Source organism: Phocoena sinus, chromosome 1 (genome assembly GCF_008692025.1).
Source record: "Phocoena sinus isolate mPhoSin1 chromosome 1, mPhoSin1.pri, whole genome shotgun sequence".
NCBI lineage: Eukaryota > Metazoa > Chordata > Mammalia > Artiodactyla > Phocoenidae > Phocoena > Phocoena sinus.
Genome location: NC_045763.1, coordinates 97,120,031 through 97,138,316, shown reverse-complemented (window position 1 = coordinate 97,138,316; position 18,286 = coordinate 97,120,031). Strand labels below are relative to the sequence as shown.

The 18,286-nt window shown below is 40.7% G+C and overlaps 1 protein-coding gene across 1 annotated transcript in view; it reads left to right on the top strand.

The window, feature by feature from the left end:
• The window catches only part of CLCC1 (chloride channel CLIC like 1), a 29,032-nt gene that overhangs the window by 956 nt on the left and 9,790 nt on the right, over positions 1 to 18,286 (top strand). The window contains 3 exon segments of the mRNA XM_032633778.1: positions 12,787 to 12,927; positions 13,330 to 13,431; positions 15,595 to 15,702. Coding sequence (XP_032489669.1) covers positions 12,799 to 12,927; positions 13,330 to 13,431; positions 15,595 to 15,702 — 339 coding nt within the window. The 5' untranslated portion in view covers positions 12,787 to 12,798.

Sequence of the window (18,286 nt, the reverse complement as noted above, 5' to 3'; positions counted from 1 at the left end):
CATCTTGCCCTGGAGAGGCAGTTTTAGGTAGAACCAGTCTGGGTTTGACCACCTAATAGCTGAGTGGCCTTGGGCAAGTTACTTGTGTTTCTAATCTATAAGATGAAGATAATAATAGTACTACTTCTAAGAGTTCTTGTGAGGATTAAATGAATGAATGCACGTAACAGGGTTTCGCACATAGTAATCAAATACTAGTTACTATTATTATATAATAATTTTGACATTATTAGTGTCAAAGACACATAGATGAAAAAATTTTTAAAAAATAGAACTAAGGGAGAGAGACTATTACTGACAAATGGTAGAATAACAGGTGCCACCACTGAATTACACCAACATAGGATTACTTTTCATTAACATTTTGCTACTCAGAGTGTGGTCTGTGGGCCAGTGTCTCTGCCATCACTAGGAGCTTGTTAGAAATGCAGAATCTCAGGCCCACCTCAGATTTACTCAATCAGAATCTGTTTCTTAACAAGATCTCCACCAGGTTTAGATGTGGCTTTGTTTGGAGGAAGTGTGAGATTATCTGAAGGATTTCTCAAGGAGAAATCAGTGACCACAGGGATTTGGCAGGAGGCCCTGACTTTGCAGCTGATTTCACTATTCTGCATCACCTCCTGGTCTTCCATCATTTCTGCATTGCTAAACCCTATCCCTGGATCTGCTGATCATTATTGGAGAAAATAGCATAGTTGCCAATAGCATGACTTTGTGGGGGTCATAGTCAAAACTCAGCTGCTTGACAGGCGTTTTGATTCATCTCCCTTTGTGGAATGCTCCCTTTAGTGCTGTTTTTCCACATCTCCATTCTCCATCCCAGCCTCTGCGTGCACAGGGACACTCTGGGTTTTTCAGTGGGCTTTTTCAGTATCCTCTTGATATCAAACAGTAATGTGAACTTTGAGCTTCTCTTCTTTTTGCTTTAGAACCTTTATTTCCATCCTTCCTCATTCATTTCTGTTGATGAAGTCATGTAAAACTTTGTTGCCTATGAAAAGCCTTAACTGTAGCCTTGGTATTAGACACTGCCATCTTTTCCGAGTCTCTGCTCAGTTCAGACACTCCCCTTGTCACCTATTTAGTTCTTTTTTTTTTTTTTGGCCGCGCCATGTGGCTTACAGGATCTTAGTTCCGGACCAGGGATTGAACCCGGGCCCACACAGTGGAAAAGTGTGGAGTCCTAACCACTGGACCGCCAGGGAATTCCTTAGTTCTTTTTTTGTTTTGTTTTCATTGAGGTAGAGTTGATTTACAATGTTGTGTTAATTTCTAATGTACAGCAGAGTGATTCAGTTATACATATATATATACATTCTTCTTTTATATTCTTTACCATCATGGTTTATCATAGGATACTGAATACAGTTCTCTGTGCTATAGAGTAGGACCTTGGTGTTTATCCATTCCATGTATAATAGCTTACATCTGCTAACCCCACCATCCCACTCCATCCCTCCCCCAACCCCCTCCCCCTTGGCAACCACAAGTCTGTTCTCTATTCACCTTAGTTCTTAACTGCTTAGAATTAGGCTTCTCCCTGTCATTCTGTGAAAGTCAGTTCACAGATGACCAGCTAATTAACCAATCCAACGGCTTTTTTCAAACTTTATTTTTCTCATTTTCTCTGAAGTATTTAATATAGTTGACTAATACCTTCTTCAAATTAAGCCCCTCTTGCATAAAACACTGCATGTTTTTAGCTTGCCTTCTATTATTCTCATTAGTCTTTACTCTCTTCTTTTGTATTTGGGTCTTCTCAAGGCTTTATTCCTTAGCTTAACTCTTTTTTTTTCCCCAGTATACAGTTATCCAGTATTTCTAAGCATCTCTGGAGCGTGACAGGGATTTTAGAATGCCTTCCCCATCATTATTGTTATCTAGTATTTTGGCTTTACATTTTTAAACATAGAAAGTTAGGTTTTTAAAAAAAACTATCAGTTGTTTACTAAATTTATCGATATGCTTGATCAGTTCCCATGCTCGTTGTTGTTTCTTTTATTCACACCTTTCCTCATTGAGGTTAAACTTCTTTAACATATCAAGAATCTGTGGGTTGTAGACTTTATTAGTATTTTTTATGTCTAAAGAAATTTGTATCAGTTTGCTAGGACTACCTTGATGAAGTACTACAGACTGGGCAGCTTAGACAGCAGAAATTAATTTTCTCACAGTTCTGGAGGCTGGAAGTCCAAGATCAAGGTGTCAGCAGGGTGGGTTTCTCTGTGGCCTCTCTCTGTGGCTTGCAGGTGGCTGTCTTCTCCCTGTGTCTTCGCATCATCTTCCCTCTGACCTGTGTCCAAATTTCTGCTTATAAGGACATGAGTAATGTTGGATTAGGGCTAATGACCTCATTTTTAACTTAATTACTTGTTTAGAGATCCTGCCTTTAAATACAGTATTCTGAAGAGCTGGGAGTTAGCACTTCAACATATGAATTTGGTGGAGGGATGCAGTTTAGACTGTAACAATACTTTTTTAAAAATAATTTTCATTGGAGTATAGTTGCTTTACAATGTGTTTCTGCTGTACAGCAAAGCGAATCAGTTATACGTATACATATGTCCCCTCTCTTTTAGATTCCTTCCAGTTTCGGTCACCACAGAACACTGAGTAGAGTTCCCTGTGCTATACAGTAGGTTTTTGATATCTATTTTATACATAGTAGTGTATATATGTCCCGATCTCCCAGTTCATCCTGCCCCTGTTTCCCCGCCTTGGTATCCATAAGTTTGTCCTCTACATCTGTGTCTCTATATCTGCCTTGCAAATAAGCATAACTATATCTTTTTTTTTTTTTTTTTTTTTGCTGTACACAGGCCTCTCACTGTTGTGGCCTCTCCCGTCGTTGCGGAGCACAGGCTCTGGACGCGCAGGCTCAGCGGCCATGGCTCACGGGCCCAGCCGCTCCGCGGCATGTGGGATCTTCCCGGACCGGGGCATGAACCCGTGTCCCCTGCATCGGCAGGCGGACTCCCAACCACTATGCCACCAGGGAAGCCCCATAACTATATCTTAATTAGTCTTTCCCACGGGGGGAGAAAAACCTTTTGTAAAATGTGAAATATACATACAGAAAAGTGTGTAAAATACAAGTGTTCACCTTAGCAAATTATTAAAAAGCAAGCACCTATGTAACTACCATCCAGGTTAAGGAGTAGAACATTGCCATCGTCTCAGAAGCCCTCCAGTACCTTCTCCCTTGTCTCATTCTTGATCTCAGAGGGAAGGGTTTCAATATTTACCACCAAGTGTGATGCTTGCTGTAGTACTCTGACAAAGTTTTCTTTTATTCCTGGTTTGTTAAGTGTTTTGTTTTAATCATGAATGAATTTAACCTGTTTCTTGATATTGGTTTTGGGGGCCTTCTCTTTTTCTTCATTAATCTTACTATAGGTTTATCAATTTTATTCATCATTTCAAAGAACCAAGTTTTGGTTTTGGTTTTGTCATCTTCTCTATTACATGTTTTCTAATTTATTAATTTTTACTCTTTGTTTTTGAATTGAATCTTTTCCATGATTCTTTCTCAGGCCTCAGGTACTTTTCTCCTATGTGTGCACTGATCAGTGTGGTGCTGAACATTCAAGGGAGTCTGTTCTCATACCAATTCCTCTGATACAGACTAATTCAGTTCAATTCTGACCCTAACTATCCAGTCTAGTTACTGCACACCCCACAAGTTAAGGCAAAGTCCTTTACAAGACTTTCCCCACATCAGATGCATGTCTTGGGGGCCCCCTGTACTTCTGACCAACTGGCTGTAGATTGAGGGCTTCCCATTACCCCATCAGATTGGGTAATTCACTAGAACCACTCACTGAAAGTTCTACAGTTAATGGTTTTATTATAAAGGCTATAGATGAAGATCAGCCAAATGAAGAGACACATAGGGGCAAAGTCTGTGGGGGAGAACGCAGAGCTTTTGTGTCCTCATGGAATCCAGGTGTGTCACCATCTCAGTACATCACTGTGTCACCAGCCAGGGAGCTCCTCTGAGCCTCAGTGTCCAGAGTTTTTATCAGGGTTTCAGTCCATAGGCATGATTGATTCATTGACCACAAGATTGAATTCAGTCTCCAGCTGTCCTCTCATCCCCAGAGGTTGGATGGCTGAAAGTTCCAACCCTCTAATCATGTGCTTGGTCTTTTGGATGACCGTTCCCCAACCTGAAGCTATCTAGGAGCCCACCATGAGGCACCTTGTTAGCATAACAGACAGTCCTATCACTCAGGAAATTTGGGTTTTTGAAGGAGCTGGGGCCAAGATGGAGTAATAGGGACCCTCTGCAGACCTCTGCAGGTCTGTCTCTATGCAAATTTCCCTTCTGAACTCCAGCTGCCTTAATTTCTCCAGACTCAACTCCATCTCCTCAATGATCCCAGCTCCAGGGCTCTCCCTGAATTTCCCCTCTGGGTGCCCGTGGTTACTTAAGACAGTAGCCTGGGACAGTGGAAGGGCTGTCCATGTTTGCTTCCCATCTTTCAAGGACCACCATTCTTTCTTGCCTGGTGTCCAGTTTCTTGAAAACCATCTCATTTTTTTTTTTTTTTTTTTTTTTGCTGTATGTGGGCCTCTCACTGTTGTGGCTTCTCCCGTTGCGGAGCACAGGCTCCTGATGTGCAGGCTCAGTGGCCATGGCTCACGGGCCCAGCCGCTCATGAGGATCTTCCCGGACCGGGGCACAAACCCATGTCCCCTGCATCGGCAAGTGGACTCGCAACCACTGTGCCACCAGGGAAGCCCATCTCATATATTTTATGCAGGGTTCTTTCTTGGTTGTTCAGGCAGGAAGGTAAATCTGATCTCTGTTACTCCATCTTGGCCAGAAGTAGGAGTCTGGGGAGTGCTTTGGAACAAGGAGTTACTATGTCATCTTAACCCCAAACCTTTACCTGAATTCTTCCTTTATTCCTGTCAGGCTCTTGTCCCTAACACTTTGTTAAAAACTGCTGTACCAAATCCAGTGGTCAGTTTGCTGCCCTCTGATCACCTGATCTTTCAGCAGCATTTGATGTAGTTATCTGTTCCCTTCTTTCTTCACATGGCTTCTGGAATACCAGCCTCTCCTGGTTTTCTTCCTGCCTTACTAGTACTCACTGACAGTGTCTCGTCAGTTCCCCCTATTTTTTCTGACCTCCAAATGTTGGCATGCCCTAGGACTCAGTCTTTTATCTTCTTTTTTTTTTTTTTAACATCTTTATTGGGGTATAATTGCTTTACAATGGTGTGTTAGTTTCTGCTTTATAACAAAGTGAATCAGTTATACATATACATATGTTCCCATATCTCTTCCCTCTTGCATCTCCCTCCCTCCCACCCTCCCTATCCCACCCCTCCAGGCAGTCACAAAGCACTGAGCCGATATCCCTGTGCCATGTGACTGCTTCCCACTAGCTATCTACCTTACATTTGTTAGTGTGTATATGTCCATGCCTCTCTCTCGCCCTGTCACAGCTCACCCTTCCCATATCCTCCCCATATCCTCAAGTCCGTTCTCCAGTAGGTCTGTGTCTTTATTCCTGTCTTACCCCTAGGTTCTTCATGATATTTTTTTTCTTAAATTCCATATATATGTGTTAGCATACGGTATTTGTCTTTTTCTTTCTGAATTACTTCACTCTGTATGACAGACTCTAGGTCTATCCACCTCATTACAAATAGCTCAATTTTGTTTCTTTTTATGGCTGAGTAATATTCCATTGTAAATATGTGCCACATCTTCTTTATCCATTCATCCAATGATGGGCACTTAGGTTGTTTCCATCTCCGGGTTATTGTAAATAGAGCTGCAACGAACATTTTGGTACATGACTCTTTTTGAATTATGGTTTTCTCAGGGTATATGCCCAGTAGTGGGATTGCTGGGTCATATGGTAGTTCTATTTGTAGTTTTTTAAGGAACCTCCATACTGTTCTCCATAGTGGCTGAACCAATTCACATTCCCACCAGCAGTGCAAGAGTGTTCCCTTTTCTCCACACCCTCTCCAGCATTTATTGTTTCTAGATTTTTTGATGATGGCCATTCTGACTGGTGTGAGATGATATCTCATTGTAGTTTTGATTTGCATTTCTCTAATGATTAATGATGTTGAGCATTCTTTCATGTGTTTGTTGGCATTCTGTATATCTTCTTTGGAGAAATGTCTATTTAGGTCTTCTGCCCATTTTTGGATTGGGTTGTTTGTTTTTTTGTTATTCAGCTGCTTGTAAATTTTGGAGATTAATCCTTTGTCAGTTGCTTCATTTGCAAATATTTTCTCCCATTCTGAGGGCTGTCTTTTGGTCTTGTTTATGGTTTCCTTTGCTGTGCAAAAGCTTTGAAGTTTCATTAGGTCCCATTTGTTTATTTTTGTTTTTATTTCCATTTCTCTAGGAGGTGGGTCAAAAAGGATCTTGCTGTGATTTATGCCATAGAGTGTTCTGCCTATGTTTTCCTCTAAGAGTTTGATAGTTTCTGGCCTTACATTTAGGTCTTTAATCCATTTTGAGCTTATTTTTGTGTATGGTGTTAGGGAGTGATCTAATCTCATAGTTTTACATGTACCTGTCCAGTTTTCCCAGCACCACTTATTGAAGAGGCTGTCCTTTCTCCACTGTACATTCCTGCCACCTTTATGAAAGATAAGCTCTCCATATGTGTGTGGGTTTATCTCTGGGCTTTCTGTCCTGTTCCATTGATCTTTCTGTTTTTGTGCCAGTACCATACTGTCTTGATTACTGTAGCTTTGTAGTATAGTCTGAAGTCAGGGAGCCTGATTCCTCCAGCTCCGTTTTTCGTTCTCAAGATGGCTTTGGCTATTCGGGGTCTTTTGTGTTTCCATACAAATTGTGAAATTTTTTGTTCTAGTTCTGTGAAAAATGCCAGTGGTAGTTTGATAGGGATTGCATTGAATCTATAGATTGCTTTGGGTAGTAGAGTCATTTTCACAATGTTGATTCTTCCAATCCACGAACATGGTATATCTCTCCATCTATTTGTATCATCTTTAATTTCTTTCATCAGTGTCTTATAATTTTCTGCATACAGGTCTTTTGTCTCCTTAGGTAGGTTTATTCCTAGATATTTTATACTTTTTGTTGCAATGGTAAATGGGAGAGTTTTCTTGATTTCACTTTCAGATTTTTCATCGTTAGTATATAGGAATGCCAGAGATTTCTGTGCATTAATTTTGTATCCTGCTGCTTTGCCAAATTCATTGATTAGCTCTAGTAGTTTTCTGGTAGAATCTTTAGGATTCTCTATGTATAGTATCATGTCATCTGCAAACAGTGACAGCTTTACTTCTTCTTTTCCGATTTGGATTCCTTTTATTTCCTTTTCTTCTCTGATTGCTGTGGCTAAATCTTCCAAAACTATGTTGAATAATAGTGGTGAGAGTGGGCAACCTTTTCTTGTTCCTGATCTTGGTGGAAATGGTTTCGGTTTTTCACCATTAAGAATGATATTGGCTGTGGGTTTGTCATATATGGCCTTTATTATGTTGAGGAAAGTTCCCTCTATGCCTACTTTCTGCAGAGTTTTTATCTTAAATGGGTGTTGAATTTTGTCAAAAGCTTTCTCTGCATCTATTGAGATGATCATATGGTTTTTCTCCTTTAATTTGTTAATATGGTTTATCACAGTCTTTTATCTTCTTAATGGATCTTATGGTGATCTTATCCAGTCTGTGGCTTTAAACCTCATCTACATCCTGATGGCTCCCAACTGTGTTTCTGTAGCCCCACTCCTCTCCTTAGCTCCATACTGTGTATTAGACATCTCCACTTTGATATTAGTAGACATCTGAAATGTACTGTGTCTAAAACAGAACTCTTGATATGTCAGAACTTGCTATCTACTCACCTGAGTGTCCCTCAGTCTTTCCCATTCTCCAAGTTGCCATGATCACAAACCTTTATGTCATCCTGAATCTTTTCTTGTCCTTACTTCTTACATCCAATTTGCCAGCAATTTCTGCAGTGTATTTCTGGATTAGTTAGGGTAGCACAAGATGGTGTTAAAAAAACAAACCCCCAAATCTCAGGGCTTACCATAAAAGAAATGTATTTTTGTTCACATGAAAGTCAAAAAACATGTTCCCACTTAGTAGGTGGCCTTGCATGTGGTCATTTAGGGTCCCAGCTCCTTTAGTTTGGCTGCCCTCCTCTAGGGCTCAGTGCCTTCCCCATTCCCTGATGGTCAAGGGGGCCAGCTGATGGAGGGTCACGTGTGGGAGGCTTTCATGGATGTGTTGCATATCCCTTCCACTGCTGTTGTGCTGGCCAGGACTTAATTGTCACATACTTAACAGGAGGATGGGCTGGGATGTGTAGTTACCATGTGTCCAGAAGGAAGAAGATGGAATGTGCTTGGTGACCTGTTAGCTGGTCTTCGCCACATGTGGTAATGTCTACCTCAAATTTTAAAAATCTCATCATTTATCATCACCTTTGTTGCTGTCTTAGTTCATGCCTCCTTCATCTCTCAACTGGACTACTGCAAATCCTCCTTTCTAGTCTCTTGCTTTTGCTCTTCTCTTCCAGCCTCCACATAGTAGCCCCAGTCATTGTAGAATGTAACCCAGATTCTATCTCGTCTGTGCTCAAACTCTAGTGGAGACACAGATGTAGAGAACAAATGTATGGACACCAAGGGGGGAAAGTGGCGGGGGGCTGGTGGTGTGGTGTGATGAATTGTGAGATTGGGATTGACATGTGTACACTGATGGGTATAAAATGGATAACTAATAAGAACCTGCTGTATAAAAAAATAAAATAAAATAAAATTCAAAAATTCAAAAAAAAACCACACCTCTCTAGTGGGTGGCTTCCTATTACACTTAGAGTAAAAACCACACTCATTACTGTGGCCTATTCCCCTTCTCCCCTCCAACTCATTCCCAGGACCCAGTTGTTCTGGCCTTCTTGCCCGTTCTTTGAATGCTTCAAACATAATCCCTGCTTGGACCTTTATGCCTGCTATGCCCTCTCTCTGGGTTTTCTTTTCCTAAGTCTTCCTAAGGTTAGCTTATCATTTTTCTGTTTAAATGTGGTTATCTACCACTGTGTAACAAACCACCCCAAAGTTTAGGGGCTTTCAACAACCATTTTATCATCTCTCATGAGTCCGTGGCTTGTGGGGCTTGACTGAGCTCAGCTGGGTAGTTATTTTTTTCCACATGATGTTGGCAGGATCACCAAGTCAGTTACCAAGGGATTGGACTGGAACCACCTAGAAGGCTTACCCACATGGCTGGTCGTTGATGTTGGCTGCCAACTGGGAGCTCAGTGTGCCCCTGCACGTGGTCTCTCCAGGTGACTTGGCATTCTCAAAGCGTGGTGGCTGAGTTCCAAGAGGGTGTCCCAAAAGCAGGTGTTCCAGAGTGATAAAGTAGAAGCAGCTGATCCTGGTATAGGTTAGGCCAGGCCCAGAACCAACACAGCATTTCTTCTACCACAGTATTTTGGCTGGTCACACGGCCAGCCCATATTTAGGAGGAAAGGAAACAAACTCCATCTCTAAGTGCGAGAAATGATAGAGAATTTGAGGCCATGTTTCATCTCCTCAGAGGCCTTCTCTAAAATACCCAGCATTACCTAATCCATCTACACCATTGCCTTGTTTTATTTTCCTTATATGACTTATCACTATCTGAAATTTTTTTTTTTTGCCAATTCATTGTCATCCCCCACTAGAGTGTAAGTTTCTTAAAGAAGACCTGGCTGGTCTAGTTTCCTGGTAGCCCTGTCACTTACCACAGTGCCCAGTATCCAGCAGGTATTTTGTAAACGTTGAACAAGAGAGTGCTGAACATTCTCCCAAAACCTTATTCTCGTTCTGAAAATGATAGCACCATTTTTGTTGTTGGTAGGCCTTAAAATCTTGGAGTCATGTCTGCCATCGTTCTCTTTCTTTCCTTCTATGTGCATTCAGTTGCTGAGGTCTATAGAATTAATCTTTAAAACATGTCCGATGGGTTCTTTCTGTTCTCATCCACATCACTCTTTCAGACCAACATCCTTTTTCTACTTAAGCCTCCTTGTTAAACTCTCTGAGTGTACATTTAATGCTAGTTTCATCTTCCCAAAATGTAGTTCCCATCACCCTTGAAAGCTATTGTTAGCCCGTGAAGTTAGTCATAAGCGTTTTTACTTTTGCAAAGTCATCTCAGCCACCTCTCCACCTCTTGTGTTCCGCCATGTCCATTCTCGTGTTTCCAGTCTCTGAGGAGTACATTTTCCTCTCTGTCTCTGCCTCCCTCATCTCATACTCTTAGAATGTTGCCCATACTTCAAAGTCCATTTCCCATGCCCATTCCTCCATGAAATCTTCCCAGTTTCTCCCAGTCAGATGTGCTTCTTCATCCTGTGAGCCCCTAAAACCCTTTGAATCCCTGCTGAGGCTTTGATCGTTTGCATTCGCGGCTTAACAAACATTTGCTGAATGTCTTTCACTTGCTGGCCACTGGGCTGAGTGTTGGGCTTGGAGAGATGGAGGGGGCAAGTTGGAGAGGGCATTGGGAAGGTGAATTTACACTTGAGTAAGATGTTACCTTCCCTGGAAAAGTTCACGTTACAGTGCAGTGGTTTTCTACCTTCATTCTGTGATGGAACCCGGTGGGGAGCTTTAAAAATCCCAGTGCCTGGGTCCCTCGCCTAGAGATACTGATTCAGTTGGGTTGGGATGTGGCCAGAAGATTGGAGGATTAAGAAGCTTCCCAGGTGATTCTAATGCACGGCCAAGACTGAGAGCCGCGGTGCTAAGGGATGAGACTGCCCAGTAAGTGGTTAATTTCAGTGTGTGATACTCTAGAAGAAGAAACAGAGCACACCAGGAACACAAAAGAGTATTTAGTTTAGCCTGGAGTTACTTTTATTCCTGCAGCTAGAGTGTAAGCCATTTATGGGCAGGGCCCAGGGCATTCTCATCTTGGAAATCCCTTACCTGATCCGTGTTCAGAGTAGGTATAAGAGAGGCTGTCTGACAGAACATTCTGCAGTGGTGGAAGTATTCTGTATCTGCGCTGTCCAGTTTGGTAGCCATGAGCCGTATGTGACAACTGAGCACTTGAAATGCAGCTAGTGAGAATGAGGAACTGACTTTCAATGTAACTTAATCTTAATTTAAATTTCAGTAGCCACATGTGGCTAATGACTACTGTGTTGGACACTTGAATAGAGGAGATACTGTGTTTTGAGATAGGATTTGAGGGTGTTTATGCAGAGGCTTAGATGAAGCAAGCTGTTTTCTCTGTTTGAGAGTTCAGTCACATCATTTGAATCTTAATTTTGCACCTTTTAAATTTCCCATTTGTTAAAAAAATGGGAGATGGGGAGGGTTTGGTTCAAATACCTGTTTTCTTTAAAACAGTTTTACTGAGAAATGATTCACATACTATACAATTCACCCATTTAAATTGTACAATTCAGCAGTTTTTAGTGTATTCACAGATATGTACAACCATTACCGCAGTTAATTTTAGATCGTTTTTCATCACGATCTAAAACTTTTCATCAGAGTTTTTCATCAAAAACTCTGTACCGGGGACTTCCCTGGTGGCAGAGTGGTTAAGAATCTGCCTGCCAATGCACGGGACGTGGGTTCGAGCCCTGGTCTGAGAAGATCCCGCATGCCGCGGAGCAGCTAAGCGCATGCGCCACAACTACTGAGCCTGTGCCCTAGAGCCCGCGAGCCACAACTGCTGAGCCTGCGTGCCACAGCTACTAAAGCCCGCACGCCTAGAGCCCGTGCTCCACAACAAGAGAAGCCACCACAATGAGAAGGCCGCACACCACAATGAAGAGTAGTCCCTGCTCGCCAAAACTTGAGAAAGCCCGCACGCAGCAATGAAGATCCAATGCAGCCAAAAGTAAAATAAATAAATAAATAAAATTGAAAAAAAACCCCAAAAAAGTCTGTACCGACTCACAGACATAGAGAACAGACTTGTGGTTGCCAAGGGGTGGGGCAGGGATGGATTAGGAGTTTGGGGTTAGCAGACACAAACTATTATATATAGAACGGATAAATAACAAGGTCCTACTGTATAGCACAGGAAACTATATTCAATATCCTGTGATAAACCATAATGGAAAAGAATATAAAAAGGAATGTATACATATGTATAACTGAATCACTTTGCTGTACGGCAGAAACTAACACAACATTGTAAATCAACTATACTTCAATCAAAAAAAAAAGAAACCCTGTACCATTTAACTACCACCCCTCTGTCCCTTATTATATCCTCAAACTTATATACCTACCAATCTGCATAGATTTGCCTATTCTGGACATTTTGTATCAATGGAATCATATAATATATGGTTTTTGGTGACTGGTTTTTCTCACATGGCATGATGTTTTCAAGATTCATCCATGTTGTAGCACGTATCAATGCTTCATTCCTTTTTATGGCCTAATATTCCACTGTATGGTACTCATTCATCAGTTTAGGGACATTTGGGTTGTTTCTCCTTTTTGGCTATTGTGAATAAGGCAACTATAAATGTTTGTGTACGAGTTTTTGTGTTGACGTATATTTTCATTTCTCTTGGACATATACCTAGAAGTGGAATTGCTGAATCACTCAGAAAATCTTATGTATACTTTTTGACTCAGTGAGAATATGTGTGCATGTGTGTATGTGTTTTTATGCGAATACCACTTAACTGAATATTTTTATTTCAGTTATTATTAAGAAAGCATTATCTTAACACTAGAAGGAAGTGGATTGTTTTTATTAAAACAGTTTCCTTCAAAAGTAATCATACTTCACTATATCTATTAATTTTTGTAGCCTTCATGCAGGATGCTGTGTTCTGTGCTCTTTTGTGAATGTCTGTGGCTGATAACTGCTTATGCTCATGATGATGACTGGATTGACCCCACAGACATGCTTAACTATGATGCTGCTTCAGGAACAATGAGAAAATCTCAGGTATTTAAAAAATGCATGTGTGTATAACACCTTATCAGTCCTGTGATGGAAATAGTCTACTTTTGCTATTGTTTTTTCACAGAGCTATGAGAGTCCTATATCAATGATTAGCAATCATGCAGAATGTCTTCTTGCCTCCTAGTCTAAGATGATTTCAACCTCATCTATTTATTTCTGTTTCAAATTTGAATGTAAAGCCCGTCGAGAAGCAAACTCATTTGATTTTAGTTCTTAGCTAGTGTATAAATTTGAGGCTCTTACTTTTTTGGTGGTTTAATACAGTTGAGGAATATAATGAGCAAAGCCATAAAATGATGAAGTAAAAATTTTAGTCTCATTAACTGTAGGTTATTTTTACAACTGAGCTATAAAGAAAGAAAATCTCTCTCTCCTTTGCTTTAGGTGAAGTATGGTATATCAGAGAAAGAAGAGGTCAGTCCTGACTTATCACATGCTGATGAATTGTCAGAATGTTACAGCAGACTTGATTCTTTAACTTATAAGGTTAGGTTTTTTTATTCATGATTTTTGTATTATTTATAGTATGTTAAATTGCTCTCTGTTTTCCTGTCATTGCTAACATTATTTGTGTTTCTATCTAAACTACAATTGACATATATATGGGGTTTTTATATTTAGTTACTCTGGCCTTTGATTGTTAAAATAGTACTTCTATTTTGCTGTAATAACATCTCACTATGCTGTAATTATTTCTTTACCAGACTGAAAATTTCTTGGGACAAGGAATGGGACAAGGTGATGCTCTATCACCTGTTGCAATGCTGGGCTGTAGTAACAACAAATATAGCAAATGAAGAAATGGCTCTACTGCTAGTTTCTAAGCATAAGAGCTGCTCTTATAAAATATAAGGGATTATTATAATTTAGTGTGTGGTAGCTATTCATTTATTCAGTCCTTTATGTGGCTGAAGTAGAGTTTATGAGAGAGGAAGTAAGTCAAGATTGCTGGGGAGTTTGAACACAGGTTATGCTGTGGGAACCCACCTCAGTTGGTTGTGAGGCAGGGTGCTGGTGGCAGTGTGGAGGGGGCTGGGATGGGGGGGATGGGGGGGATGGCAGAGGTCCAGCGACACTGGAGGCTCACACTGAGGCAGTGACAGGGTGAAGAGAAGAGGAAAGCGTGCAACTTTTCCGTGGTAGAATAAGCAAGTTGTGATGGTTGAGGGAGGAGGGGAAAAGGATAGGGAAGGCTAGCGTGAATGAGGGAGGTTTCCAGCTTGAGAGATTGGGAGGGCTTTTTAACTGAGATCCAGATATATCCGAATTCGAGATCTATAAGCAGCTGCTTGTGGTTCTTATCAAATGTGAATGTTTTCTCACCCGAGTGCTAGCAAAGAAATGCTTGGATAAAATTTGCTTCAGTCTTAACTGCATTTTGTGGTGTAGTGAATTAATTTGGCTGGATATTAGGAAATGGAGAAATGCCTTTTTACTGAAGTTTTTCATTCCATTGTTTGTGGCTTTGGTTCAAACATTGTAACAACATGATTGGTAAAATGGAGTCTTTAGTCTTTGTTTTTAAAAAATCGTTTCTCTTAAAAAATTGTTTCTCTTAAAAAGAAACTAAAAATTCTTAGGGTTTGTAAACCTTGCCTGAAAGCAGAGGAGACTGCCCTGTGACTTCTTGAGTGTCTTTCTGTCCTGAGTCTGTGTGTGCTGCTCAGTTATTGTATGTTCATCATCTGAAGCCCACTTCAGTGCTCCATGCAACTTGTGGTCCACACTTAAGTAAAAAGTACTTTTCACAGGTTCTAAATGTCTGTAAGATGTGCACTACCCTCCCTCAGAGACTAGGCCACTGTGGTGTTTGTAGAGCTAATTTCAGAGGAAGTCTGTTCTAATGAAGGACTCTGTGCAGAGGGGGCCATGTGTAGGACACTCTGGAGAAGCCATGGTTCCTGACATATGGTACGGGGTGATTGATAGTTGGCAGGAAAAATTAATAAAAGGCCAAAAGTAATATGCACATTCAAGAAAATCTTTGCTGTGTCCTTCATTTTCCGGCTTCATGCTATCCCTGTTTCTCTTTGTCCTCTCTTTCTGGGTTATTTTCCCCCCCCCTTTTTCCTTTCATTCCTTTCTTTGTTAAACCATTACTTTGGAATTAGGAAGAGGCAGATTGGTCCAGGTGTTCTTGTCCACATCTCTGCTTCCTTGTTTCACGATCTTCAGTTTGTTTTTTTTTTGTGGTACGCGGGCCTCTCACTGTTTTGGCCTCTCCCGCCGCGGAGCACAGGCTCCGGACGCGCAGGCCCAGCGGCCATGGCTCACGGGCCCAGCCGCTCCGCGGCATGTGGGATCCTCCCAGGCCGGGGCACAAACCCGCGTCCCCTGCATCGGCAGGCGGACTCCCAACCACTGCGCCACCAGGGAAGCCCATGATCTTCAATTTTAAAATTGCTGAAAGTCAGCAAGAAAACTGCCAGTCAGGGCGCAGTGTGGGACATGTGTTCCTTATTTGTTGCCTACTTGCCCTTTGCAAAGAGAACCCACAAGAAGCAGGTGAGATCTACATTTTAATGCGAGCTTGATAAAAAATAAAGAGCTCCTTACTTTGATCTCGATGGGGCCACTAGGCTAGAAACTTGACCCTTATTACATTAAACTTTGACGCTAACTAATGTTGTATTTATTTTGTGGTTACAGATCGATGAGTGTGAAAACCAGAAGAGAAAAGACTGTGAAAGTCAAAGCAATCCTGTTTTTAGGAGATACTTAAATAAGATTTTAATTGAAACCAGAAAGCTTGGCCTTGTGAGTATTTGGTGGTGTGATACTAATCAGTGTAGTGGGTATTTTCGTTATTTATTAATTTCACATTATATCAAGCAGTGGCAAAGCATCATCATGCTTCAACAGAGAATACCTGACTCACCCTTTTATCAAAACCTTCATGCAGGATTGAAGGCAGCTGCCTGCTTTACAGTGGTTTGGTGGAAGGCAAGTGAGCAGTGCAGATCCCTCCTCTTTTTCCTGTAGTTCATGGGGATTTACTTACTCTGTGCACTGCCCTACCACTTAATTGAGTTGGAGGGAGAGGGAGTTTTGTTTTGTTTTTTTTTAATTTTGGCTGCACTGCACTGCATGTGGGATCTTAGTTCCTCAACCAGGGATTGAACACACACCTCCCTGTATTGGAAGGTGAAGGGGAAGTCCAGAGGGAGATTGTTTTAAATTTGCTATTTGAACTTTACTGAACAGTTAGAAACTTAATAAACTCATGACTTGGTAAGGAAATTCTATCCCAGTCCTTACTTCTTGTTTTCTACCACTTCCACACTTTCTTATTCAGATGATGTAATATTACATATTGCGAAAAAGAAAAGTGTGTTTTAAGTAGTTTTTTCTCCCTAGCTGTTTACTGTGGCAAGGTTGCTTTATAGAAATTACATATCAGGCACACACTGTTCATGATTAATGTTAAGATTCCATTTTTTAGAGTCATTGTTTTCACTTTGAGGAGTCGAAACATCAAGAAAACTTAAAAAAAGGGGGTGTTAGATGAATAGTAATCCCACCTTATTTTGGAGATGTAAAAGCAGATGTACTCACATGTACACCCTTCAGTTTGAGTCTTATAACTGAGTGCAAGGTGGAAAAGAGTCTATTTTATAGATGAGGAAACAGGTAGAGTCAGAAAATACTCAAGATGGAGATGCTTGGAATATTTCGTTCCTGGTCTTTTAGAAATATTAATCAATGGACGCTTTTTTATACTTACTGATGATTTGTGATATTACATGACACTTTGGTTTTTCTTATTTTATATTTACTTTTTAATATAAATATCAGTATTTACTATTAGAAAAGATAATGTTTATAATGATTTTGCTAACCTGAACTCTCAGTAATATAGTTGTGACTGTCATGCATATTTATGGAAACCAGATTTTGCTGCTTTTTGAGATCCTTTTTGTTTTTCTTATTTGTACTACTGCAAATTTTAGGCTATTTGAAAACTGTGTCAGCAAATGGAAAGTCATAAATGGAATCATAAAATAATGGTAGTTTATCCTCATTATTTGTGGATTCCATATTTTTGAATATTTCAAATATTAAACTTTATTTGTAACCTCAGAATCAGTACTCCTGCTTTTGTGGTCACTTTCAGATATGCGCGGAGTGACAAAACGTTTGAGTTGCTCAGTGAGCCCATTCTCAGCTGAGGTGAAACAAGGCCATTTTTTTGTCTTCTTGTTTTCAGCTCTCATGTTATAAACAAGTACTTTTATGTGGTCTGTTTATTTTTTCGGGCTTTTATTTTTTAATTTAAAAATTTTTGCTGTTTAAAAATCTCCCGGGATTCCCTGGTGGTGCAGTGGTTGAGAGTCCACCTGCTGATGCAGGGGACGCGGGTTCGTGCCCCGGTCTGGGAAGATCCCACATGCCGCGGAGCGGCTGGGCCCATGAGCCATGGCCGCTGAGCCTGTGCGTCCATGGCTGCTGAGCCTGCACGTCCAGAGCCTGTGCTCCGCTACGGGAGAGGCCACAACAGTGAGAGAGGCCCGCTTACTGCAAAAAAAAAAAAAAAATCTCCCAAGTTTATGCTGTCTAGTGTTCCTAAGCACAAGAAGGCTGAGATGTGCCTTAAAGAAAATTCCCTTGTTAGTTAAGCTTAGTTCAGTCATTAGTCATAGTGCTGTTGGCTATGAGCTCAGTGTTAATGGATCCACAGTATATATATTAAGGTGTCTTTATATATTTTTAATTTCTTTCGTTTTTTTCCTTCAATATTTATTTATTTTGGCTGTGCTGGGTCTTAGTTGTGGCATGCGGGATGGTTTTTTTTTTTTAGTTGCAGCACACGGGGTTCTTAGTTGCGGCATGCATGTGGGATCTAGTTCTCAGACCAGGGATTGAACCTGGGCCCCCCGCATTGGGAGCGTGGAGTCTTACACACTGGACCAGCAGGGAAGTCCCTATATTAAGGTGTCTTTAAACAGTAACATAAAAAGGTTATGAATTGATTGGTTGATGAAAATGTGCTTGCAGGAACCTAACCCTGTATTTCCTGTAGGAGCCATGGTTCAGTATTTGCTAACTAGTGTTCAGGGTGACTATAGAATGTAAGTACTGCAGATAGCAGGAATCAACTGTAATTTAGTAAAATGTACTGTATGTTACTTGCATAGAGTTTTATAATTTTTGAAGTGTTTTTCACATTATCTTTGGTTTTCATGTTGGCCTGTGAGTCAGACAGGTAGATATTATTCCTCTTATTTTATACCTGTGAAATATTGTGAACTAATTATATATTTAGTTCCAAATTAGCTTTTGTCTTAAAATATTTCATTGAGTAATGATAAAATTCTCCTTTTCTGGTTTTTTTTTTTTTTTT